The following is a 20,272-nucleotide window of genomic DNA, read 5'->3' as shown; positions in this document are numbered from 1 at the left end:
AGCTGCTCCTCTGCTGACTCTAGACCTTTCTGGTTCTCAATGGCAGGAGCAACAGTGGCCCGTTGTATAGCATGTATTCCCAGGGGTTTTTCCATGTTTGAATGATTCGCACATGTCCTTAGGTGGGCATCTGCAGCCAGTTCATGGTGGGCCAATTGTGTCACTGTTTCTCTGTGTTATGATAGTTCTCAACTGAGCAGCGGCGGCCGGCCTCAAGGCTGGCGCGCCACAGCGCTCTCAGCCGCATGGCTCCCCGTGCACTGGGGGCTCTCCCTCTGGGGGCCTATGAGGCAGGAAGTGAGCCAGCCGGAAGACAGGTGCTCCCCGCCCATGGATCCCCATGTGCCAGAGGCCCTCCCTCTGGTGGCCTATGAGGCAGGGAGCAAGCTGCCGGTCGGAAGACCGGCATTCCCTGCCCGTGGCTCCCCGTGCGCCAGGGGGCCTCCCTCCGGGGGCCTATGAGGCAGGATGTGAGCCAGCCAGAAGACAGGTGCTCCCCACCTGTAGCTCCCCGTGCGCAGGGGTGGGCCTCCGGTTTAAGTTGCACTGCACAGTTACATAGGAAAGAATGTATGAAAAGGAAGTCGAACAGCCATGGTGTAATGTATGACAAGAAGTCTACAGTTTTCTTAGGAATTGTGATTAAAAACTAGGTTTATCTGCAGAGATGACTGTTTATACTGTAAAAACTATAGCCCTTAAAACTGTGTATATTGAATTTATCAGATTTTCTTTTGTTGATACAAATTATCCAACATCCTCAACTTAAAGAAACAGAATTTCATTTAACTCATGTATTCAGAGGAGTCAGTCCATGGTTGGCTAGTTCCAAATCAAAAAAATCATGGTGGAACAGCCTGGTATTTACAAACCTCTTAGTTCATGGCAGCTGGGAAGCACTTGGAGAAAAGTACCAGATAGAAAAGAGTCAGAAATCTTATATAGTACCCAGAATTACACTTCCATGACTCACCCAGCCATACCTGAAACACATGCTTTACTAATCCCCTTGGTGGCTTCCAAATCACTCAAGTTAACTTTTAAACAAAATCATTACCTTTAGTAACTGATATATTCTGTATAAAAACTAAAATTAGATATTTAGTGGAAAATGTGTTCACTCTAAGCTTATATGGAAAAACACAAAGATATTGACAGGAGTGTAGAAATTGACACATTAAATAATTTCTGTGAATGAATAAGTTGAATTCTCAAGAGTAAAGACCAGCACAATGGTTGATTAACAGAAAAGAATCTAGAACCAGATTGCTTTAGCTGAACCTCAGCTCAGCAGCTCTCTGTGATATTTGCTCAACATTTAAATGAGGGTGACAGCTTTTACCTACTCAAATTTTTTTTAAATGAAGATTCACTTGCACATCACTTCAAAGAATATCTGGCAGAAATAAATGTTATTACCACTGAAATAAAAATGCAGTGGAATTCAAATGCATGTTGAAAAATCATTGGAGGCTCTGTAATTATTTTTCAAGAATCTTGCAGAATATAATACCCTATATTTCTCAATCCCTAACATGAGCTCACCCACTTATATTTGGCAGTCCTCCCAATGCTACATTATTTGAAGCTCTCCTATTATTTTGATGATATCATATATGTACTCAAAAGTACAGAATCACAATCAGGAAAAGTACAGTACCTAGGGTTTTAACTATGATTTTAGGTCTACATACTTAAAGTTACTTTGGAAACATGCTCTTTTAAAATCAAATACAGTTAAGTTTAATTGTCCTTCTAATTTTTCCAGAGTGTTATTTTTCTTGCATTCTAAAGTAAAAGAGCCCTTTTTAGACCTAGATTTATAGACAATGATCAGAAATCTCCTTAGCAGGACATCAGAGAACCACCATTTCCAAAATCAAACACTGGATAGGCATTCCAGAACTTATAAATCTTCTTTTTTTTTTCAGAACTTATAAATCTTTACCTTGTACATAATTTTAATTTTCAGGATTTGAGGGTTTTTTGTGATCTAGTGATTAGATGAAAATATATTTTGATATGTGGTATAATACAGTCTGTTTATCAATATAGTATATTTCAATCAGAATTTTGTATTGAATTTATATTCTAAAGTTCACCAATACTTTGAAAGACAAGGAAAAAATGTCTCAGAAAATAAGGTATCTCTCACTGTAAGAAAACAATTCGCCTTTAGGAAGGTAGTGAAGAAAGCTACATTGCAAAACAAACAAAAGCACATTCTTCTTGTCAGTGACCTATTCATACATGTTCATGACCCCCTGAGTTTCCTGCAGAGTTCTTTTCTCTTTTTTGTTTACAATTCTTTTCAGGAGCAAACTCTTGTGTTTCTATTGTTTTAGTCAATAAAACATTGATAAGTTCATGTTTCCAAATCTGTGTCTTTGGTCCTGGCTACCAGCGAAGAATCTAGACACATGCTAGATACTATCGTCTGGGAGTACAGTTCAGTCACAAATCTCTGGAGACCAAAGCTGAATTTTTATTTGCACTTCCTTCTTCTTTATTTTCAACATCATCTTTTTCCATTATTGCACTGTCATATATTTAGAATAATGTAAACCATGAATAATATTCAAAAAATATGTAAACCATATATTCAAAATTAAGTTTAAAAATTTCCTTAAACCAGTTCTTCCTTTATCATAAAGATTTTCTTTTTAGGCAGGAATCTTAAGAACTGCTTTCAAATTATAACTAACAAAACAGAGGTATTTTCTTATTGAAATACCTTAGCATCCATCTACTTAACAAAAATAGAAATGTAATCTACCCTATTACTAGGGCAGTCTTTCTAAGTTATAAACCCTGTAGTCTGATATTTTTCCAGTATTAAACAACCCCAGAGTGACTTTCTTTTATGTTTAGTAGGTAAGTCTCAGTTCCTAGACATAGTTGACTTCTTCCTACCTCTTTAGCTTTTATCTCTTATCATAACTTGTGACAAATTCAATGTAGAGGTATGGACATTTGATACTCCTTCCACTGAATGGTGAGATCTTTATCCTATCCACCCCTGCTTGAATCTGGGTGGGCCCATGACTTGCTCAACTCACTGAGTTACCAGGTAAGAAGTATGATGTTCTAAGACTACCTCATTGGAGTGGATGTGTATAGTTTCCATGCCATTTAAACTGTTGTGTTTGTCAGTGAAGAATTCATCCTAGAAATGGATGGTCTGACCAGAGAGGTTCTCCCTCTCAACTGTGATACCGCAGTGATTTCATCCTGCCCCAGGGAATGCTCTGGTCATAGTGGAACAATGACAAACCTTCTCCTCTGGGCTCTACCTGGTTCCCTGGATTATAAAATCCATGAACAACAACAACAAAATGGTTACTGTTTTGTCCAATACATTGTAGAGTCTTTTAAAATCTGCAATACACACCCAGAATGCACCTCTACTTAAACTTTCTCTTTAGGCAAACAGCTGTAGCTTCATGAATGTGAAGTGACATTTCTTCTATTAATGCCTTTATATGTTCTTTTTCACATCTTCAGACACTTGGCAATTTGTGCTCTGTTAGATTACTTAACATAACCAATTGAATTATCTGCTGAAATGTCTAATTTCTGTATAAGATTGCAGTCATTTTGAAGGGTAAAAACATAACCATACGCAAACATACCTCTAGCTTAAGCCTTGTCAGATAGTGAGTCTTATTTCAAATTTATTTGTTCAAACATCACATTTGAACTTTTGAAAGTTCAAATATGAAAAATCACTAGTAGAAAAGCACACTGGACTCTTATGTAACATAAAGTATTCCGGAAACAATATAGTCTTTCATTAAGCCACATGGTATGCAATAACTACGTCCAACCAGACACTGGTTGATTCATCAAAACAAAAATCCAGCACAAAACAGTTATTTTAAAAATGGATGTACCAAATAAAAAAGTAGATGAATAAACTATGTTTTCACAGCAAAGTGGAACATAAATGAGATCTTTACCATTGTATAGATTCTTCTATACTAGGAGATTACAGAAAATTATTTTATAATTATCCTTGTACTCTTGTCAAAAGACTTTCCATCTTAAAGAATTCAACCCTGTAGGAATGTAAAACCCTATACATAAGTCTTATCCAGTCAGATATTTTGTATTCTTGATTTATATAAAAAGAGATTGCCATAACTAATCGTTGGATTACATTTGTTCTCTGAACAACACCAACCCAAGGAAATAGAGGCAATATAAAAGTAGAAATCTACAATAATGAAGTAAGAAATTTCTTGGGTTTAGGTTTTAGAAGACAATTTTTATCTTCTAATTTTATTTCTTTGTTATGAAACTGTATCATGTTAAAAATTTACTGTAAGTCTTGAGAGAAAAATTGAGAATAAATTACCCAAGATATATTATAATTAAATATATTTTTGAAGTCTTACACTAAGAAGTTTCAGACAAATATAGGAGATAGTAAAACACATTCATTTAACATTTTTTATATGGAGACAGATTGAAATCTATTTATTTATAGTAGAAGTCTTATGATGGCTCAGAGTAGAATTAAACCATATATTCAGAATTAAACTTTAAAAATTCCTGAAACCAGTACTTCCTTTATCATAAAGATTTTCTTTTTATGCAGGAGTCTTAAAAACTGCCTTAAATGATAATTAACAAATCAGAGAGACTCTTTAGCCACTTCTACAAATATGTTTTTCTTATTGAAAAATCATATAAGTTCTTTAAAAACTAGTTAAGATATTTTGCAAGTATCTGAAACTTAGAATGGGACAAAATACTATTTACTATACTTAAATGTTGATCATAATTCAGTGAAAACAGTTATTAGCTAATACATGAGTCAGAAGCTTAACTTTGTTTCACATGTGCTTCTTTTTAGTATCTGGGTGGCTGAAATATCATCCTGACTGCATTTGAGACAGATAACTGATAACTTGTCCCATTAGTAAAATATAGCATGAAAATACATTATAACTGCTGTCTTACCTTAAGTTCTACAGACAGTTAAGGTCACCTGCACGGTCTGCTTTTGTGAGGTCTCAAATTGTAACTAAAGAAGGAGATGCCTGTAGGAGATATTTCAGCATAAAAGTCTCTGACACTTCAGGAATGTCAAACTTCAAGATAAAAGATAACTCAGGCAACTAGGCTCATGTTTCTCTAGCAATGTCATCATAAATTAGATTTTCCACAGTGCTTTTACTTGAGCATAGTTCAAAGCAGTACACTGTCCTGTAGGTCTTTATCCATTTAACATTTTCAATACACTAAGAGTGTCATTACAAAAATTGTCTTTTTTTTTTTTTTTCAGGTACCGGGAATCAAACTCACTACCTCGTGCTTGCCAGGCAGGCGCTGTGTCGCTGAGCTAAATTCCCAGCCCTTAAAAATTTTCATTTTAATACTACTATTCTAACAAATTGGAGCCTGAAAAATGGAGAAAGCTATTTTGTTATTCTGAATATTAAGCTAATAGGAAAAACCACCCAGGTTAGAGAAAACCTGAATTATTCAATACATCAAATATTTTAATAATTTTTAGCCAGAATGAAATAAATTAACAAACTATTTCTTAGTATATTTGTTTATGAAAATGATTTCAATTATAACATTCATAACATAATTATATAAATATGTATCTGTAAGAGTACGTGAAGTTTTATGAGAGGTATGTTTTACACAGTCCTTATAATTGAGTAACTCTTACTAAAGTGAATATATTTATCAGTTGGTTCATGTTATTAACAGGTGGCTGGGGTCTGAAAAGCATCATGACGGGCTTGGTCATGTCTGCTGCTTAGACTTTCAGAGAAAAAGGTTGGTTTTCAAAATATGTCAGAAAAAGGATTGCCCTCTTAGTTTCAAAGGGTATATGGCAGTAGCATTGAGAAGCTGAAGAATAGTAAGAGAATATACAGAAGCAAAAGATGAAAGTGTGCTCTGCAATGAAGAACGACCCTTTAGCGATGGTTAAAATCTCATAGGCATGATATCAGTTGCTGACATGTGTGGTCCTTTAGATCCAATTATATGTTCACCTCATCCAGCATTAAAATTTGGCTTCAAATGTATATCTGACCACAAGAAAATACTTTAATGGTCATATTGATAGGATTATTATAACTTTTGAGATAGTTTCATTTTCCATTATAAGTCAATTAGTTGAAAATTTGAGGTATAGGTTTTAGTACAAAACAGATGAATATATAACACTTTCATATGATGCAAAATTTGAAGTGAAATATGTCAATAGTCAATTCTATATTATCAGTGTTCTAAGAAAAGAGTGCTTTGTAAATATAAAAATATATTATCTACAATCAGGACCATAATTCTAGAGGTTGTGAGAAAAGTTTTATTAAATGTATAAACAGGATATCAATATGTCCTATGGTAAAATTTTAAATAAATGAATTAAAAGTCAGTATTCCTAAATTACAGAGCTAAGATCTCTCTCTCTCTCTCTCTCTCTCTTTCTCTCTCTCTCACACACACACAAACTCAATAGATAGATAGATGATAGATAGATATATGTTGAAATTATATATAAAACTATACTATAAAACAGTGAGACATTATTGTTTTTATTTAGACATTTAAGTCCAAAAGCACTTCTCAAATTCCCTAAATTATGAATCAGGCTAACACTTAAAACATATTTGTATTCTCATAAGTCCTTTGAAAAGACCGAGTATGATTATGATGTTTTCAGTTTTTACTGAGGAAACAGCACAGTTAACTGATTTGGTTTCACCAGAAAAAATTTACAACCATTGTCTCTGTGCCTTTTGAGAAGAAACACACATATGTGTCCTTCTCACCTCCCTAATGTGTTGTCAGTATGTGCTGATGAGGAAATAATACAGGTGTAAATCTGTAAATGGAGAAGGAAAACACAACAGACAGGAGCCACAGGTGGACACGAGACTTCAATGGATTTTAGAGAACCAAGTAAAAGGAGGAATACGGGCAGGGAGTAAGGAAAGCCTGGCTCTGCGTGCATGTGGAGAGGAGTTTTGGTAGGGAAAAGCAAGGAGAAAAGTCAGACTCGGAAATTCCAGATGAGATGAAGTGGCTACAAAATGAGGGCGATTAAACAAATGTTGCTTCCTGTCATCACCCTCCCATAGTCAGACACTTTTACAGGAAAGAACAAACAAAGCAAAACTAAAATAAAACCAACCAACAATCTGAACAAACAAGGACCATTTTAAACTCTAATAAATGTATAACTACAGAAAAATCCCATGCTTTATACAGATGCAGACATTCCTTAGTTTGATTGGTCTAAATCCCCCAATGCACCCTTAAATGAGCTCTGACCCATAGTCAGTTATCTGTTGTTTCCTACTTAAACTCAAATAAATTCTCTAGACTTTCAGAAAGACCTTGAGAAAGAAACATCAGAGTACACCTTGGCTCTGCATACATACTTATATCATATGGGCTTGTTATATACATACTCTGTTGGTTTTCAGCTTTTGAAATTAATCTATACTCAGAACATGAAAGAATTATATGTGTATGCAGAATGGAATATTAATTTTTATAAACAGAACAATTAAAGTGTAGATATCAGAGATTAGAAATGATTAAGTGATGGAGGGAAATTGAACAAACTATTACACCATATTTTATAAAACAGAATGCCAAAAGACGGTGTACAGTTGATTGAAAAAGAAATAAATGTTATTTCATTATATAAACTGACAAAATTAATCAGTGAAAGAACTAAGAGAGCAGATGTAACTCTCTTAATGGCATTGTTAGAAAGATTTGTGTATATATACTTTTTGGTTTAACTGATAAATAAAAATTGTATGTTAAGTGTCTATCTCTAATTCTTCCCATCCATAGTCTATTGAGCAGATAATAACAAAGGTACAGACGAGCCACTAGACTGCAATACTTCTCACCAAAGACTCTAGTGCAAAATCCAAGGGTCATTTCTCAGCATGCATCTTATTTATTTGGAACATGTATTGTAGTTTAGATCTTCTAAATAATGGTTACAATTACAGTACAAGCTCTGCAGGCAGATTTCTTCGGTTAAATTTATAGATTTCTTTCTGTGAAACTTTATGCACTTTTAACTGAACTTTCTTGTGGCAGATTCTTTATTTGAAAAGTAAGGTTAGTACCTGTGTTACAGGGAGGCTGGGAAGATGGCAAGAGGGAACAGGGCTACATAAACCATATAGAATGGTGGCTGCAGTACAACGGTGCTGCACATAACTGGCTGCCGTTGACCTCTCCTGCCTCTTTGGAATACCGCCTTAAGGGATTTTACAAAACACCGCACTCTGATTTTATTCCTGGTTAACAATCTTGCTCGGTTTTAATTTGCTCTACCAGGTCTTGCTAGCTCCCTAATCTCTCAGGATTGGTTGGCTCCTGACCCACAGTTTTAGCTCTCTTTGCTTTTTCATCTACATACAGATATTGGTAAATACATTGTGCAACCTCGTAAGATTTTATACAATTTACAGGGTATGTCTGTAGGATTCGTATCTCTAAACTGTATCTTTCCCTCAAAATCCAGTCTTGCTATTTCAGAGCCTTGTTTGACATTCCCCTTACATATGTCTCATTGATATCTCAAATTTGATATGTTCATAAGGGAATATCTATCCTATTCAATCTCCACCCAAACTGCCCCTCCAATAATTTTTCCATTTCATTAAATAGAAATATAATTTCCCATAGCTAATGGTAACAGCATTATTCTCCTTTCTATTGGAGCTTACCAATTCCACTTCAAATATATCAGTTTATTTACTGACAGAATCTTCTAAACATATATATTTGAAATTTAACTTCCATTCTCCGCTTTTACCATGACAGTACAGGCTTTTATCCATAACTGTTTTCTGTCATCTTCCCCACTTTATTCTGTTCTCAGTACAACACCCATGTGAACCCTTTGGATACCTGTATGCTTCTTTTCTTGTGTCCACAATAGTGGACATTTTGCCAAGGGCAGAAGCTAAAGTCCTGAGCATGGTGATCGAGCTGTAATAATGGTCTTTTGTTCTTTCTCTGAAGTGTATCCTATTTTCCTTTGCCTCCTTTCCTTTGACCCAGGAAGGAAGGACGCTAACTCAAAGTCTGAGTACTTGTATTCTGTAAACCTGAAACCCTCTCCCCCAAGACAACCCAAGAGCAAGAACTCTGATTAATTTTGGTAAATGTCATCATCTAATGAGGATTTCTCTCAGGACTTCCTAATTAAGTTTGCAAAATTATGGCTTATGTATATTTGATTTTCCTATTGTTCATTTTTGTTTCATTAGCCATCAAATTATTGTGTAACATTTTAGTTAACTTTTTATTGTATGTCTCCCTTATTAGAATAGAAACTTCAGGAGAGCAAGCATTTTAAAATTTTATCAACTACTATAGCCTCAGTACCCTTACAAATATGTGCAATATATTAAGTGTTTAATAAATATTTCTTAAATAAATTCATGGGAGGGAGATGGGGACTTGTGAATCAAAAGATAATGATGCAATGAATATATGAATGAAAATCAGTGGTAGAACTTGGGATATTTGAGAGTAACAATTGAAGTTAATACCTAAATCAATCAGATGGGTTACCTGTGTATAGTTAAACAGGAGATGGAAAAGGCTGAGCATCAATAGATTAATTCTATTTTTTATTTTGTTAAAAAATGAAACTTTATTACAAAATAAGAAATAATTAATACATTATGTATCATTAGCCACAAAGCCGTTAGAGTACAAGATATACAACAAAAAGTTTCTTACAAAGAATAAACAAACAGATAATAACACAAAACCTTTTTTCCAATAAACTAGCAATACAAATGAAATAAATTAGCATATATTAAAATATTTTTGAAACAATAGAATGGGTAATTTGAGGAAATGTTTGAATTATCCCCTATTTTCTATTTATATTTCTCTCTTCCTCTTTCTTTCTTTCCCTATCTCTCTCTGTCTGTCTCTGTCTCTCTGTCTCTCTGTCTCTCTGTCTCTCTCTCTGTATATATATATGTATATGTATATATACATACACACAGATAGTATTTCACATGCAAGAGAGACTGCAGTATTTAAGCTTGTGTGTCTGACTTATTTTACTTATCATGGGGATATTATTATTTTGAATTATTTTATGTATTTGATAAGATTTAGAAATGGAATGGGCAGGTATAATTAGAGAATGTGATAAAAATAGAAGCAGTGATGAGGCTATGTTTCTAGTGTGTCAATATTTTATTATGCGTGTGATATGATCTTAATACAAGGAAAAGGATGAAAATACTGTGTTTATTAGATAATAAGTAGGTATTTAATACATAAATCTATTTTTTATGTCTCCTTAAAACTTACAATGAAGTAATCACAATCTACTATAAAGGGTAAGGACAGGTTAAAATCATTTGTCCAAGGCCACTCCTCTAGAATTGGCAAGCGAGATTCAAAGCCCATTTGTCTCTTCTTATAACCAAACTCTATGCATGTGTATTTATAACTACAGAAGTACCAGTCATTATAAAGCTCTGTAAATAATGTAATAAAAACAAAGAACGCAAGTACCTCTGTACACACTTCACTGTTTGCATGTACACTAACATGCACATCGTTTTTGATGTTATACTCTCTTCTTGCATTCCACTTTCCTTCAAAGAAAAATTTCTATTCAACTACCTTTCTCTAAAAATGAAAAACAACAACATTGCTTTAGTCTTCTGAAGATTCAGAGGTTCACAAATGTCCTTTTTCCTCTTTGGGAATTTTAATGTTTAATTGATTCACTGAGTTTAAAAAGAACACACTATAGGCCACAACACAGAACTGAGTCAAGTAACTAATTGAAGCCAGCTTCGTGAGGGCTTAAATTACCCGAGCTTTCTGTCATCCTAAATTAAGCTTCCTTATATACTTCTCAAGATTTATAACCTCAGGCTGAAAAGCTGTAAACCGTCTGGATTTTGGAGTGAATCCCCCAGAAGGAAATAATGTTTCCTGGAAAAGAAGCCCTGGAAGGCAAACGTCCTCCATGGGAAGAGAGCATCGTGTGTGGTAAAGGTCAGAGGGGCCAAGGGAAGAGCTGGGAGGAGCCAGTCACCCCGAGAATATGTTACTTGAAAGTCCTGTAGGAAGACGTCCATGCTTCCCAAGAAAGAGAGGACACTTTTGTTTATTTGTTCCTAAAGTCATGAAAAGCAGAAGGACAAATGATCATCTGCAGAGATAATAGCCCACATTCCCAAAATACCTTTATTTTTCACTTTAGAAAAATCGTGATCACTGATCTTGCTGCTGTCGGTCATCTATGCGACCTTACCTCCACTGTCACATTCATTGTTTCCTTCTTCTATGTGTTAATTTTCTAAACATAGACTAAATTATTTACTTGTGGGCCTTAAAAATGTTATTGGTAAAAATAGCTGCTAACTGAAAAGAGGATGCAGTTATTCAATAATCTGGACAAAAATCAAGCTAAAAAGTTCTTTTAAGTACAACCATCTCACTTCCCCCTTTTTAACTTTTAGCAAATAAAAGATTATATCTTCCAAGTACTGCCTTTCTAATACCTCAACACACCAGGAAATATAAAAACTAAATTTTTATTTTGTAATTTTGTTCACTAGAATGTCTTACTGGATATTTTCAGGGAAATGATGCATCCATTTACTGGGCATAGTCTACATTTATGGATTAGGCACTTAGTACAATTTCAGTGAAATTTAACTTTCTTTTTCCTTGCCTTTCAATTTGAGCTGGAATTGTCAAAATGCCACCTATGACAAAGTATGATCAGCAGAATGTCCCAATGGCCTATGACATATACATGGATGGAAATAAATTTTCTCAATTTAAAACTTAAAATTCAATTTACTTTGTTTTCTAGAACAAGCAGTATTGTCTCCATCTCCTAGTTAATACTAATAAAGTATAGCTATGAGGGCAGTTCCTAAAAAAGTTTTGTACTTTTCATTAAAGTATTTTTCATCTTAGTTGGACAGAGGGTCTTTAATCTATTCTTTTCAAAATTAAAAGAGCAGCCAGAAATACACAAGGAGCTGGTTTTATTTTTTGAATTAAGTGCAAATGAGAAGCTTTAAACATTTTGTAAGACAACAAGATGTTAAATCTTTAACCATTTAATATTTTTCCAAAGTTCAAAAGCATAAATAAAAATCTAATTTTAATATTAAGTATATTTAGACCGGGTGTGGTGGCACACACCTGTAATCCTAACACTCGGAGGCTGAGGCAGGAGGATTGTTGTGAGTTTGAGGCCAGCCTGGGCTACAAAGTGAGCTCAAGGCCAGTGTGACTTGTGGAGAGAGACCGTATCTCAAAAAGAAAAAAAAAAAAAAAGAAAAGAAAAAAGCATTAAATATATTCAACTTTTTGATTCATAAATATTTATTACTCCTAATATAACTAAATATTTCCCTGTAAAGGATTTAAAAAATTTAGACTCTGATTTCTACTTTTATTTCAATACAGATACAGTACTGAATTAGATACTTTAATATAAGTACATCATCAAATCAAATAAAATTGATCAGTGATCAAGGAAAACAATTTTCTTCACATATATTTAATTTTTAATTAAAATCTCATGTGATCATTTGAGGATTAATTAAAAAACATGTAGCTTTTAAAAGTTCTTTTCCTTATATTACCAAGATAACAGCAATTCTTTATACTAAAGTTATTTATTAACAAATTTAGTTAGTGACATTGAGATGGGATCTTAAGGATAAAATTTTTATGCCAGATAATTTATGGTATTAATATTTTTTACTAGTCTGTTGTTAAAACTGAAAGCAAATCAAAGTGTGTATTATTAGCCATATATCAGATCATTTATAATTCCTAATAAGTTATGTCATTTGGCTCATTTAATCAAAATGACAAAGAAATTTCTAAATGACTTTATACTGCCAGTGACATTAGATGTTCAATATAAGCACTTCACTCATGTCATCTATTTATATTTTTTGGTACCCAAAATGCTAACAGTCTTGATAATCGATAGTTGTATCTTACAAAGCAGAAACCACATAGAATAGTAGAAAAGACCTGTGGAGCCTAGAGATGGCAATACTAGCAGTGGTGTTTACAATGAATGACAACCTGAAACAAAAGGATTTTAACATTTCTACTAAATACATGAAAGACCTAGGAAGTGTAAGATACAGCATCACTTAGAACAGAAGCATAGAGTTCCATGCATTGTGGTAACTTCTGATGGTTCTACCATGAAGCATACTGAAACTAATTGTAGTTCAATGTCAAGCATCCTCCAAAACAAAAACATATGCTTATTTATCTTACACTGATCTAATAAATACATAAAAAGTAATTGTAAGTGACACAAAAATATAAATTTAAATCTATTTTGCAGGATTGACATATAGTAATTTTATATATTTATGGGGTACAATGTGATCTTTCAATATATGCATATAATTTGTAATACTCAGGTCAGGAATGTTTGCTTGTCTTTTACATCAGTCATTTCCTTGTGTTGGGGAGCATAGAGGTTAAGCTTAATTGTGTCCACTTATTGGTTTAACAAATACTCAGGGAAGTAGTTCAACACACGTTTCAGTATGCCTGGGTCAGTTTTGGAGGCATGACCTCAGGTATTATAAATGGCGTCTGGCCTGTTCCTCTCTGGCCCTATTCCCCTGCTCCACTCCCTGGCCAGCATGAACAAAGTAGATGTGTTAATACCAGGCCCTTCTACCATGATATTTCTGACTTGGAAACTCCACTAAAGCTGGGAGACAAATCAACCATTCTTCATTTAAATTGTGAGTGGTAGGTTTTGTTTCTCAGTGACAGGAGTGAATTAGTACAGAAACACTCAGTAAATTAGTACAGAAACACTCAAAATCTTCTCTACCAGCTATGTTGAAACAGTCAGTTCATTACTATCAACTATAGTTAGCCTACAAACTAAACAGAAAAACTAAACAGAAAAATTAGAAGATATCCCTCCTATCCAATTTTACCCTGTAGTCAATGATCATTCTGCCTCCATCTCCTCCTCCAGACTTTTTCTAAGGTCTGCCAGAAGCTGGGGTGGGTGGATAGCAGTGTCAAAGGTGTGGCCAAAGTTAGTATCATTGATAAGACAACATTTGAGCAGCTGACTCAAGGATCTAAGTTTTAACTATGTGGCTGTTATTGTTACAGAGTTCTGAGAAATGGCTTTAATATGTTGACTGTTACAGGTAAGTGAACATAAATTCTAATTCATGGACTAACTCAATATACACTAATTCAAAATACAAAATCTAAGTGAATGAAAACAAGTACATTCTTCAAAATGTATTGCAAGTTCTGTAAAAATTGCCTTTAAATTCCTATATTTTGTGGTGTTGAGTATTGCATTTAACAAAGTGAGTACTCTCTAAGCATTTATTAAAATATATATCCATTGAAAAGATAGTTAAATTCAACTTATTAGAAGAAAAATTATGTAAGAGTCTATCTACTTCAGTCTTAAAGGATATTGATAAAAGGATAGTTTCCAGAAAAACTTGCAGTAAAGAAAAACAATTTCTCTTTCCTAAATTGTATAAAAACTATGGCTATTGTTTGTGGCTTTATATTTAAAAGTTCCTTGCAGTTTCTTACTAGAAACATATATCTGGGAAGAAAATTAGGAAGGGGAACATTTCTCCCAAAAGTTTATAAATGCCATGACATTTTGGTTGAAAATTCCACATGAGAAATTCCAGAAGCAGATATAGATACTGAGTGAGTAAAAGTAATGACAAGTCATATTCCATATCATTTCCAAATACAACATGCTTTGTACAAATTCACTTTTCTTAAAGTTTTTAGTAACTATTTTTGCCTCCTTTGTAATCAAATTTCTTAAATCAAACTCCAGGAAATATGATTTCAGGCACTTTTCAAATCTAGGATATTTTAAATATCAATCATTTTTACACAAAATTATAATAAGTAAAAAATGATGTTTCCTAATTTTGTGATGTTTATTTTTAAGGAAATCCAACGAACTTACATTATAAGGACTGTTTTTCACTTTTATTTGGATATAAATTCACTGAACATCACAGAAAACCAACATGAGTTGCAAAAAAAGAATATCTCATTTGGAATAATAAAATTGACACCTTGATATTCCACAGGCTTCATGTTACATGCAACAGTTTTGGTAAAATTATGATATTTTTCATATAGATTTATGCATTCACTGAATAGTAAAGTTGTCCAATGGTTATATGGAGAAAGGTCTATTATGTAATATAAATTATAAAAAAGGTCCATATGCAGATGACTGACAGACTGATAAGAAGGTAGTTTCTGAACTGTTGAAAAATTGCAGTAAGTAGGAGGTGGCCTGTGAATGTGTTTTGAGTTTTTAATTCAATTTTCTGAGTCAATATTGATTATGAAAAAATAAATTCCTCAAGGTAAATGGAGTATTTTTAGGTTCTAAGTTTGGTTTCTTAGATGAAAAAAGTTAAAGAAATGGGCATATATTTTTAAAGATGATAAACAGTAGTTTTACAACCTCTTTCGTTAAGATAAATAATGATTCCTCTTTGTGCAATAGACCAAATTAACCAATACCCCAGTCAATGTCCAGGAATCAATCTAGCAGTTTACATGAAACTTGTTAGGGATTGGGGACAGCTCAGTGGTAGAGTGCCCACCTGACACGTGTGAGGACCTGAGTTTGATTCCTGGTGCCAAAAACAAAGAAAAAGAAATTTGTTACCTTAAACTTCATTCTGTGATCATTTTTGATGTGTCAAGAGGCTAGGATAGAGTTCCAGTTTTCCTACCAAATATTTATGTAGATGTTGCTGTGAAAATATTTTGGGGACGTAACTAAAGTCCACACTTAGCTGATTTTAAGTAAAGAAGATAATCTGCATGAGCTGGATTCAGCCAGCCAGAAGGCTGTAAAAATGGAGTAAGACTTCAGCGAGAGAAGCAAGTGCTTATGTTTAGCAGTTGCAACTCATGATGGGAGAGTTTCATCTTCTCTCTCTGCTGGGTTGTCCTTCCAATTTCAGGCCTAGCTAGCCTTCACAATTATGTAACATCATTCTTCATGATAAATCTCCTATTATTTACAGCAACTCTCTCGGTTCTGCTTTTCTGGCTGACTGATACCAATCCAAGATGTAAAAATACAGTAATGGAAGAGAAAAGTAAGTCATCATGACTGGAAATACCATATTACAGGCTGTGTCTACACGTGCCAAGAGCTTCAAGCAAGACAGACACTTGTATGCATGTGCATATTGCTACACACACAATCTTCAATAAAATCAGTAGGTTCCCAAACACTCATATCCTATGTTTAACAGACCAGAAAGTTTGTACAGATTTTTATCTATCAAAAGCATCAACAAAAGGAGACCAGAACTCAGTAGCACATTCTAAATACCAAAGCAGTTCATAGAAGGAGCCATGCCACAATCCTTTCACCAAAGACATTGTACACATTTTGAATCAGAACAATTATCTTTAAAAACCAAAAATTTTTATCGCTGGAAGATGATAGCTGTTGCATGTCCAACCAAAAGAAAAGAGCTTTTACCTTTTGTAACAGTAGTTCGGTATTCTCACCATACTGATAAACTACATAAGGACATTTTTCAAACATGCAAACAGTATTTTTTCAGTCAAGTCAGGTCTAGGTAAATTAATGCTAAAACCGTTCCCTGCTTCCCTTCCTTACCTGGACTGCATATCTTGCTGTGTTTTGACCTGACTGGGTTCCGGAGGAGGCGATGTGTGAGTGACTCGTTGCTGAAGTTCCACCAAAGACTGGTAATACTGCTGCTGTCGGTGTTGCTGCTGCTTGTAGCGAGACAGACTGAAAAACAGCCCTAGAATGGCTTTTAAGTTTCCATTTCTTATTTCTGTATCAAACAGAAAACATAAAAACAGTATCATACAAATTGAAGGTGTATTTATACAAATGAAATTCTAGATGCAAGCCCTCTGAACTAAATCTATGAAATTAGAAATACAACTTGACCTACAACCTCACAGTTTCCAACGAAGCAGAATTTCTATAACATGCCAGCATTTCCAAGTAGCTTGGAAGTCTCCAGGAGAGAGTAAAGGGATGGTGGGTACAGAAAACAAAGCTCACTCAATAGAAATGCTTTTTGCTGGCCCTGAACTACAATTTTCCTACTTAACTTCTTGGAAATGGATGCTCTTGTCCTCTTGTGCTAATTATTTGATGTAGCACTCCACTTCCTTCACAGATATACACAGCCGTTACCAATATAGCAGTGGCTATAAACTGAAGAAAGCAAGTTGCTTGAATGCTGGTTGTCTTGCACTTAGAGATACTAATGTGTGGGAGTGCATCGTAATACATTTGTATTTATAACACTCAACATTCTTTCTGGATCACCCACTAACCCATTTATACATACATGCATACATACATACATGCACACATACATATATACATCTTCCAAATACACATACACATCTTTCAAAGAGCAGCCTAGAGCAGGCCAATTTTTAATGTTTAAATAATTTCATTGTTAATTTATGTTCTATATTATTAAAGAATAAAAATTAGTGTACATGACATTAAGTAACTAAATAAATTTAAGTATAAATCCTAAATCTAATAGCTAAGGCACCTGTGTAAGCTTTTGTCATACCAAGTAATGTAAATTCACAAGGTCAGCTACAATATGATCCTACTCTTTTCTTCTGTAGCTATCATTTAACATGAATAGAGAAGTAATAAAGCCTGAAATAAGGCTATACAACTTGTGATCATATCATAAATACTATTTACTTTGGCAATAAAACACATCCCCTACTGTGGTCATGGTTTTATTACCCCTTCCGACCGTTAGGACCACTCACTATGCGGGCTTCTTGTTTTCTGACAGTTCTTCATGTCCCCAAACTATGAAGGGGGATGAGTCGTATAAATGTACCTTTGAGTTGTTCTTTTTTCTTTGAGACCTTCCTTACACTTTCCGTAACAGAATTGCATCGATCAAACTCAGGCCACAATAGAAAGCATTGTTTCTGTCCTATAAACCTAAGAGATTATTTTTCAAGAGATTTTTCTTGTTTTGTTATATATGCTCGCTTGATGTACAGCATCCTTTTTGAGCATCTAAATACTTTTACATAATGGCTGAAAATCAATAGGATTATACATATTAATAATGTCATGTGGGAAGGAAGAGGCACGAAGAAGTGAAAGTATTTATAGCCTGCCTATAGCCACTTGGAAAATGCAAGATTATCCTGGAGAACATCACTCAAATTTTATTCTAAATGACAGAACCACCAGTAAGGCTTAAGTTAAAGCCTTTTGGTCATTAAATGTATAATTTAATCATATACCCCTGTATTATAGTATATACATATAAAACAATTTAAAATAAAAGAAAATTTAAACATAGAATAATATCAAATAATTAATTTCAAAAGAACATATTTTCTTTTATTGCAAGGAAGTTTAACAATTTCAGAGTCTAATATTTCCAATAGCAGCAAAAGCTGATTTTCAAAGCAAATTAATTGTCATAAAGCTAAATTGTCAAGGTATTTAACAGCATCTTCCAGATTTTAAATATATAATTAGTAGTCTAATTAAAAATTATTGTTGATTTATGATCCACAACACTGCCTTATCTCATAATCTTAGGAATTGATTTTTATCAACAGTATTTGAAAATTTTGCAAGGGCTCCTAAAAATATTAAAATTCAAATGCCTTAGAAGTTGTACATTAATAATCTAGGCAAAAAGCTTCTGATCACAATATAATAAACCTGATACATTTGATTTAAAATGACAAATGAGTACACAGAAGGGAGAAAAACTGAAAAGTAGAATGACATAAAGGAGAAAGGAGACAAATAGAAACATCATTGAGTTTTCTTCACTATTTCAAATACTGTCCTATGCTTTGGAAAAATTTTGTCACTTTTATACGCAGGAAAAAGATGTTCTCTGAACAAATGAATGGAAAACCTGGTTCCACCTTTTCCTACTTCACTATATATCAAAGGTACTGATGATTTTTCAAACTATTGCTGTTTTAAAATTCTTTCCGTATAAGTTTAAATTAATCTGGTCTAATTATTTAAGAACTCAAGAATTGCTTAAATGTATTGACTATTTTGACTATCACTGCTACCTTGATTATGCTATAGTAACACTACTGACAAAATAATATTTAAGCATTCAATATACAATTTTACCTGTATTTATGCTCAGTATTATCTAGTATTTGTCTCATCATTCATGAATCCACTTCAGAATCTGAAAATACTATAGCCTATTAAAACTAGATGATGTTCTGTTGGTTTACAACCTTCTGCACCACTCAATCATGCAAAAATTAATTATGACAAAATGTGAAAAACATTTAAAATATACTTGAATAACTATTACATTTATATTTCTATTATTTTAGAAATTTCATCAAATTTGTTGATATATTAAGGAACTATATATTCCAACATTGCATTTCTTACACTCTAAAGCATCCTTTTTTTGTTTGTTTGTTTGTTTTTCTCTGGTACCGGGAACCGAACTCACGACCTCGCGCTTGCCAGGCAGGCGCTTTTGCCGCTGAGCTAAATCCCCAGCCCTAAAGCATCCTTTTGAACATTGATACTACTGATGATCATGGTGCTCTTTCTTACCTTCAGCAGATAGACCTTGAACATTTACTCCTCTGGCTGCTAGAAAACTAAGGCAGACATCAACATTTTCAATCTGCAATACGAAAAGCAGTGAAAAAAGTAATTTAGAGGGTTATTTTTGATAAGTACATGAGTGAGAAGGGAACCACAAAGAATGATAAAGAGTGAATATTTTACATTCATTTCATTCTAGAGATCTTTACAAGAGCTTAACCAGAATTATTCTGGCTAATTACAGAGTGAGTACAAAGCTTTCATTGTCCAGTTTAATACTTACAAACAATTCATAAAGGCCTGTCAAGAATGGCATTCTTGCAGAGTAGCAGCCCACCTACTTAACATAAAACTGGATTTGGTGCTTTACAAATAAGTGTCAATGAAAACATACACATCCAATGAGACTGTTACATGTGTGACACTTACAATATTAGATCACGTATAAGTGATATTCAACCAGTAATAATTAACTATTTCAAAAAATGGATAAAATGAAATCAGTGTTGGTACATGAGAGAAATGAGGTATATTTTCATTCTAGACCATAGTAAATTCTCAGAGGTTATATTTTGAAGGGATATTTACTTTTATTTATTTATTTTTGGTTCCAAGAAT

General features: G+C 33.7%; 1 protein-coding gene across 7 annotated transcripts in view; it reads right to left on the bottom strand.

Annotated features, from left to right (window-relative positions):
* Nav3 (neuron navigator 3) overlaps positions 1–20,272 on the bottom strand; it is a 784,611-nt gene that overhangs the window by 206,653 nt on the left and 557,686 nt on the right. For all 7 annotated transcript variants that reach the window (XM_005374355.2, XM_005374353.2, XM_005374354.2 and 4 more), the window contains 2 exons: positions 19,661–19,733; positions 16,700–16,883 (listed from right to left, as the gene is read on the bottom strand). In XM_005374355.2, coding sequence (XP_005374412.1) covers positions 16,700–16,883; positions 19,661–19,733 — 257 coding nt within the window. The remainder of the gene's footprint in view (positions 1–16,699; positions 16,884–19,660; positions 19,734–20,272) is intronic.

Source organism: Chinchilla lanigera, unplaced genomic scaffold (genome assembly GCF_000276665.1).
Source record: "Chinchilla lanigera isolate Chin_1 unplaced genomic scaffold, ChiLan1.0 scaffold00004, whole genome shotgun sequence".
In the NCBI taxonomy this organism is placed as follows: domain Eukaryota; kingdom Metazoa; phylum Chordata; class Mammalia; order Rodentia; family Chinchillidae; genus Chinchilla; species Chinchilla lanigera.
Note: the sequence above shows the minus strand (reverse complement) of the source record. Positions and strands in the feature narration are given on the sequence as shown.